A 7911-nucleotide genomic window follows, 5' to 3' on the forward strand; every position below is an offset into this window, starting at 1 on the left:
ATCTTTCAAATATAGTGTAACATTTGCAAGTGAGCGCATGTGTCGGGTTTAAGGAATTATGTTTGATAAGCACTTTATTACATTGAATTACTACTAATTTGATAATAATGATTGCAAACTATGTTGGTGTGCCCTTAGAGGAAAAATGCCATTGTGTATCAGGCCTAATTGCTAGGACACGTAACCGCCATTATTAATTACGCTTGGGCTTTTCCTTCCATTACAAGTCAAAAGTCTGCAATGAGTTGCCTGCTTATTCTGTCTGAATTAGAGTATGTTAGTTAAAGTGTTTTATATGGGTTTTTTAAATCAGTCCGAAAAGGCAATAAACAAACTCAATATATAGCAGCAGATTTAAACAATGCAATATACTAAGATTTATATGTGGATGTGCATTTATTGCAAGCTTGAGTGGTTCGACCTTCCCTTTGCCAAGTATACGTGTAAATGCAAATGTTACACCATGTGCAAATCAGAGCTCCGTTCAGTAGAGGGAACTGCCCCTGACGTCAACGACGCGGTCACGCCTTTCACCCACTGCGCATGTCAGGGATTATAGCTGTGTTTACCAAACCGAAGTTGGTTCCGTATTCGTCGTTTACAAAAGATTTAATCTCTTTGATATAAAAAAGGTAAAATCATTATGTTTTAGCTTGTGTTTGAATGGTAAAGCCTTTATAAATATAGGTTAATACCCTAGACATTGTGCACAGATATTTCAATATTAATATTTACATTTAGCTGTGGAGGCTACGTGTTGCATAATCCTTGTTTTTTTTGTTTTAAATCTACTACTATTTTGATATGAAAATTAACCCTTTGTTTAATTGAAGACCAGAATATGGTCATCACAATATTGCAGTTTGTAAGGACGATATATGAATGACTTTTTATAAACTACCCATGTTCTCCTCTTAATCGAGGATATAAAGCTCCTAATACGAAACGCGCTTCACTGTCGTTGTCTGTTTTGACTCCATGTATGTGTGGCTGCGTATGTCGCCTTCTCTCCTGCACTAGTTTACTTCATTTCACCCCACTGCTCACCCGCAGAGCCGGCAGCACGATGGCAGCGGCGGCCCCGAACCCGGAGGACTCGGCCAGGAGCAGCGCTACCGGCGGCACCAGCACACCCAGCGCCCTTGCCGGAGACGGGGACGCCGAGGAGTCCGAGGACTTCACCTCCTCCTCCCACTGCTCAGAGCTGTCTCGGCGGCAGAACGAGCAGCGGAAGCAGGGCTTGTTCTGCGACGTGACGCTGGCCTTCAGCAGCGGGGCGGCTAGCGGGAGCGTGCAGAGCTGCGAGTTTTCAGCCCACAGGTCCGTCCTGGCTGCGGCCACAGATTATTTCACCCCCCTGCTGGGAGGACAGTTCTCCGAGTCCCTGTCCGGACGAGTAGAGATGAAGGAATGGAGCTCAGAGCTGGGGCCAGACCCGGATACGGTGCAGAGTGTCATCCAGTACATGTACACAGGGGAAATACGCGTTAGCACCTGCAATGTACATGAAGTATTGGAGCTAGCTGACAGGTACGATGTTTACAATGATGTTTTTACAGTTCTTGTGTCAGAACATGTCAGGTGCATTGAGTGAGCACATTTAAAAACCACAAACCATATCCAGAGTGCTTTACAAAGAGGTTTAAACACAGCCATAGATTACATTACATTACATTGCATTTAGCTGACGCTTTTATCCAAAGCGATTTACAATAAGTACATTCGACCAGGAAAGGTCGATAAGGGAATACAAGTCAATTAATAAAAGTATATCATTTAAAATGGAAGCAAATGGTATACTAATACACAAACAGCATTGCACAAACAACATAATTAAATGCAAACTATTAAAATGTAGATTGTGGTCAGGTATGTATGTCATGATAAGTATAAATATTATAACAATAGAAATGGGTTTTAAATCTGATGGACCTCAGAAGGTTAACATGAGGCCTTTTGTGGCTGCTCTGTTGTCCAAAACAATTGTTGTTTTGTGCTCTGCTTGCAGAAAGCAAGACTTGCCTGGCCCAACTGGTTGAAACAGAGTAGTATTATCTAGTTACAGGAACAGTTCATTCTGATGACATCCTATACTGTTTTCTCTCTGTTGGTTCTGTTGTAGGTTCCTCTTGCTGCAGCTGAAGGACTTCTGTGGGGAGTTCCTCAAGAAGAAGCTGAGCCTGACCAACTGCGTGGCGGTGCACAGTCTAGCCCACATGTACACCTTGGACCAGCTGGCTCTACGGGCAGCAGACATGATCCGTCGCAACTTCCACAAGGTCATCCAGGATGACGAGTTCTACACGCTGCCCTTTCACCTGGTTCGTGACTGGCTGTCGGATGCAGAGATCACAGTGGATTCTGAGGAGGTGCTTTTTGAGGCTGTGGTGAAGTGGGTGCAGAAGAACCCAGAGGACCGCAGCCGCTACTTTGAGGAGCTGTTCCGTCTCCTGAGGCTGCCTCAAATCAAGCCCACCTATCTGACCAGGGTGGTGAAAACTGAGCTGCTGGTGTCCAGCAATGAGGCCTGCTTACGGCTGGTGTCAGAGGCCGTGGAGGGTCACGCTATTCGCTTTGAGAACCTCAAGTCAACGGATATGGAGTTCTGGTCTTCCCACATGGCCTCCTTCCAGCCTCGCTTTGGCCAGAATATGGATGTAATCATGGTGGTAGGAGGTGTGTCAGAAGGAGGGGACTACCTGAGTGAGTGTGTGGGCTACTTTATTTATGAGGACCGCTGGGTCAACCTGCCTCACATCCACAACCACCTGGACGGCCACGCCATCGCCGCCACAGAGTCCCACATCTACGTAGCTGGTTCTATGGAGCCTGGCTTCGCTAAAACCGTAGAGCGGTACAATCCTAATCGCAACACCTGGGAGCAGGTGAGCAACCTGACCACACGCAAGCACTCATTTGGCCTCACCTGTATAAAAGATATACTGTACAGCATCGGTGGCCATGGTAACTTCAGTCCAGGTTTCAAAGACGTCAGTATATACGAACCAGAGCAGGACAAGTGGCACAATCTGGAATCAGCTCCCAAAATCCTGCGAGATGTGAAGGCAGTGAGTGTGGAGGACCGCTATGTGTACGTCACGGCACGCACACCTGTCGATACGGATAATGACGATGGACTAAAGACGGTGACCACGCGCTATGACACAGAGAGCCGCCAGTGGCAAGACGTTGACTCCTTGCCACTTATTGACAACTATTGCATCTTCCAGATGGCTGTGGCTTCTACTAACTTCTACCACACGGCCTCTTGCTGCCCCAAGAGCTACACAGTGCGGGATGAGGTTGCCAAGCAAAAGATCAGTGGGCACATCTCTGATGAGATCCTGGAGAGCCTGCCACCAGAGGTCACCAGCATCGAGGGTGCTGCCATCTGCCACTTCGATGAGGACGTCTTCATCATCGGAGGCTGGAAGAACAGTGACGATGTGGACAAGCAGTACCGCAAGGAGGCTTACCGCTACTGTGCAGAGAGGAAACGATGGATGCTGCTGCCGCCCATGCCTCAGCCTCGCTGCCGAGCCACCGCCTGCCATGTTCGTATCCCCTACCGCTTCCTGTACGGCTGCCAGCGCTACCCCATGCCCCAGAACCTGGCCCGCCAGCGAGACCGCATGCAGCAGATGCAGCAGCTTCACCGGCGCACGCTCACCTTACGCCGGCAGCTCCAGTCGCAGATAGAGTGCTGAGCAAGTCGGCGAATGCTTAATTTAAAAACGACATGATTTATCGGAGGATACACTGCAAACATTATCTCCATTAAAGTCATCTTCATTGACTCCCTCTCATTCATAACATCCTGCAGTGGGTCTTGTTTGGCTATCATACTGGATTACATGAAACTGAACTCGTGCCATCAGCTCCCATGCTGTGTTGTGTTAATGGATGATTTGTGGAAAGCCATGAAGTGTTTAGACAAAAGTCTGTGAGGAGGAACAAGGGGAATGTAAACATGTGAATAAGAGTGTTATATACTATAGCAGCCAACAACTGAAAATCCCTTTGTCAATATTGGCATAGATGCCATTTATCTGTTTGTACATACATAGGATAAAGCTGTACATGTAAACATTTATATGGATATTTTACATTCCTTAATTGTATGCCTGTACTAGGTAGGCTATGTGACATTGCCAATAACTGTATTCCTACATTCAATCCAACTCGCTTAATGAAGTCTCATTCCATTTTAACACTGTGACAATCAAGTAGAACATCTGTCCAAATGTCTTACATCTAACTTATACATCATTACTGCTTTATTAGAACGGCTCTGCTTGTTAAAGAGCAGCCTCAACAATTACATGTTAATTCCTTAAGAAAGGCTGTCAAAATCCCATAGACTAGTTTACTTTTGGATTACAGTTTCCCTTCAACGTTTGTACTGAGTGTATCTAATATCAATTAATTTGTGTTGCTCATCTAATATTTGAAAACTAGTCATTTATCTCATGGTTTCTGAGGTGGGAAAATGATGAGAAAACTGTGATGTGATAAGATTGAATGAAACGAATCCCTTGATTTATCTTAACGTTTAAACAAATATATATTTAGCCACTGCGTTTGGTGTCCATCACTGGCAATGGCTCAATCATTCCTTTCATTTGCACTTTGGCAATCCATTGCTCAGTGTGTTCTCATTCACTCGAGAAAAAGTATATATATATTTAAATATTTATTTAAAAATATTTCTGCGAGTGGGGGAGTATGATTTGTGTTTGCAGAGAAGAGTTTCTCTACAACTGCACTTTTTGACATCCAATTGTTTAAGTCTTACAGAAGCATAGGGATTTAAGTTGCCACCGCACTTTGACTTTACTTATTTAATTTGTTTCTTATCAGACAAGGTGATTATAAAATGGAAAAGCTTTGTTTTGGCCAGCAAACTCAGTACGTTTTGATCTTCTTTTAAAAATAAAAACGTTATCATTATCTGCAGATTTGTTTCCAACATTAAATGTCATGGTAAACCTTGTTATTGTACTTCTCTTACAGTTGGGTGTATATTAGAGAACTGCTATGTTGTTATGTGGTCTCCTCTCACCCTCCTAAAAGTCTTACAAATAAGTTGAAATAGAATCCGACTTATAGACCAAGCTAACCAGATTGTTATATAAATGTGTTGTGACTGACATTCAGAGATTCCCGCTGTCCTTGCAGCGCTTATTACAGCATAAAGGTTACAGAGCGCAGAAATGATATTCATTTCCACTTTATGACCAACATAAATAGCACTGTAAATATGAAGTGGGATATGCTATGTAATTTGCTTCGCATGTGATGGTTGATGTAAGAAATGCTAAGGTCATCACTTGCAATTAAAGTTGTTTTGTAAAACAAATGGTTCCATTTAAAGTGTATTAATATTAAGTTGGACTTGGTAAAGAGTATGACGATAATACTTTATTGTTGAATCGAGTGTGTATTTTTTCTTGCAACACAGTATTTCCATTCGCAACATCAACAAAGACTGTAAATTACGGGGGGAAACAATAATGCATACATTTTATAACATTACAATTAAGACCCGTCAACATATACTTGTTAAAGGATTCATCTCCATATTTAATTTTAGGATTGACTGGTGCATAAAAGAGTGTTTCAGTTGAACTTGGGGGATTCTGTATTACTAAATACATGGTAATTGTTTTTTATTTAGCTATTATACTATTCATTGATAGTATAGGCTAAATACACTGAACAAAAATATAAATGCAACACTTTTGTTTTTGCTCCCATTTTTCATGAGATGAACTCAAAGATCTAAACATTTTCTATATACACAAAATAACCATTTCTCTCAAATATTGTTCACAAATCTGAAAAAATCTGTGATAGTGAGCACTTCTCCTTTGCCGAGATAATCCATCCCACCTCACAGGTGTGGCATATCAAGATGCTGATTAGACAGCATGATTATTGCACAGGTGTGCCTTAGGCTGGCCACAATAAAAGGCCACTCTGAAACGTTCAGTTTTATCACACAGCACAATGCCACAGATGTCGCAAGTTTTGAGGGAGCGTGCAATTGGCATGCTGACAGCAGGAATGTCCACCAGAGCTGTTACCCGTGAATTGAATGTTCATTTCTCTACCATAAGCCGTCTCCAAAGGCGTTTCAGAGAATTTGGCAGTACATCCAACCGGCCTCACAACCGCAGACCACGTGTAACCACACCAGCCCAGGACCTCCACATCCAGCATGTTCACCTCCAAGATCGTCTGAGACCAGCCACTCGGACAGCTGCTGCAACAATCGGTTTGCATAACCAACGAATTTCTGCACAAACGGTCAGAAACCGTCTCAGGGAAGCTCATCTGCATGCTCGTCGTCCTCATCGGGGTCTCGACCTGACTCCGGTTCGTCGTCGTAACCGACTTGAGTGGGCAAATGCTCACATTCGATGGCGTCTGGCACGTTGGAGAGGTGTTCTCTTCACAGATGAATCCCGGTTTTCACTGTTCAGGGCAGATGGCAGACAGTGTGTGTGGCGTCGTGTGGGTGAGCGGTTTTCTGATGTCAATGTTGTGAATCGAGTGGCCCATGATGGTGGTGGGGTTATGGTATGGGCAGGCGTATGTTATGGACGACGAACACAGGTGCATTTTATTGATGGCATTGTGAATGCACAGAGATACCGTGACGAGATCCTGAGGCCCATTGTTGTGCCATTCATCCACGACCATCACCTCATGTTGCAGCATGATAATGCACGGCCCTATGTTGCAAGGATCTGAACACAATTCCTGGAGGCTGGAAACATCCCAGTTCTTGCATGGCCAGCATACTCACCGGACATGTCACCCATTGAGCATGTTTGGGATGCTCTGGATCTGCGTATACGACAGCGTGTTCCAGTTCCTGCCAATATCCAGCAACTTGGCACAGCCATTGAAGAGGAGTGGACCAACATTCCACAGGCCACAATCAACAACCTGATCAACTCTATGCGAAGGAGATGTGTTGCACTGCGTGAGGTAAATGGTGGTCACACCAGATACTGACTGGTTTTCAGACCCCCCCCAATAAAGAAAAACTGCATGTTTCAGAGTGGCCTTTTATTGTGGCCAGCCTAAGGCACACCTGTGCAATAATCATGCTGTCTAATCAGCATCTTGATATGCCACACCTGTGAGGTGGGATGGATTATCTCGGCAAAGGAGAAGTGCTCACGATCACAGATTTTTTCAGATTTGTGAACAATATTTGAGATAAATGGTTATTTTGTGTATATAGAAAATGTTTTTGATCTTTGAGTTCGTCTCATGAAAAATGGGAGCAAAAAAGTGTTGCATTTATATTTTTGTTCAGTGTAAAACCATGTCCTGAATACTATCAGGACATGGTTATAAGACATTTTAAATTAATATTCTATCACATACTATAGGCCTACTATGATTTGTATTGCATAATATTCTGTGTTTTTTTTTTTGTTCCAATTTTTCTCATTACATATTCTATATTTTGGCTTTCTATTGCATTTTTATGAAACACTATACAATAACCTTTTCACTTAAACACACTTCACTAATATTGTATTACCATATAATGAAATTTGTATAACGTTTTACGATATTCAAGTGGGAACCTTCTATCTGTGCCTTTGCCCTGGGTGGAGGAATACATGACGTCCCACTTGAAGTTATACAAGTAGTGGTGATGCATTTACGTGTTCACCATAAAACTCGTACTTGTGAAGATATATCATACGGAAATAAATGCTTGGAATCTTTAGGTCGCAAAATAAATGATATTAGTATCTTCATATTTTCTGTCATATGTTTCCATTCATCGCTCCTAGCACACGTTACATTTCAGCTATGGGGAACAAAACATTACTGTTCACCACATCACTTGAAAAAAAAATACCTACACTTTGGTCAGTACCGGAA

At 43.1% G+C, this 7911-nt stretch overlaps 1 protein-coding gene across 3 annotated transcripts; it reads left to right on the forward strand.

Annotated features, from left to right (window-relative positions):
• Window positions 1-550: 550 nt before the first annotated feature.
• On the forward strand, window positions 551-5359 carry LOC117451114 (kelch-like protein 11). 3 transcript variants are annotated; one of them, XM_034089232.2, is made up of 3 exons: window positions 551-632; window positions 1054-1530; window positions 2123-5359. In XM_034089232.2, exons 2-3 carry the CDS (start codon window positions 1067-1069, stop codon window positions 3705-3707), a joined length of 2049 nt encoding a protein of 682 aa, XP_033945123.1. In that variant the 5' UTR covers window positions 551-632; window positions 1054-1066; the 3' UTR covers window positions 3708-5359. The 3 variants fall into 3 exon arrangements, with proteins under 3 accessions (XP_033945123.1, XP_033945122.1, XP_033945121.1); XM_034089231.1 differs by having other exon boundaries at window positions 569-632; window positions 1021-1530; XM_034089230.2 differs by lacking the exon at window positions 551-632 and having other exon boundaries at window positions 786-1530.
• The last annotated feature ends 2552 nt before the right edge of the window (window positions 5360-7911 follow it).

Source organism: Pseudochaenichthys georgianus, chromosome 8 (assembly GCF_902827115.2).
Source record: "Pseudochaenichthys georgianus chromosome 8, fPseGeo1.2, whole genome shotgun sequence".
NCBI classification, from domain to species: domain Eukaryota; kingdom Metazoa; phylum Chordata; class Actinopteri; order Perciformes; family Channichthyidae; genus Pseudochaenichthys; species Pseudochaenichthys georgianus.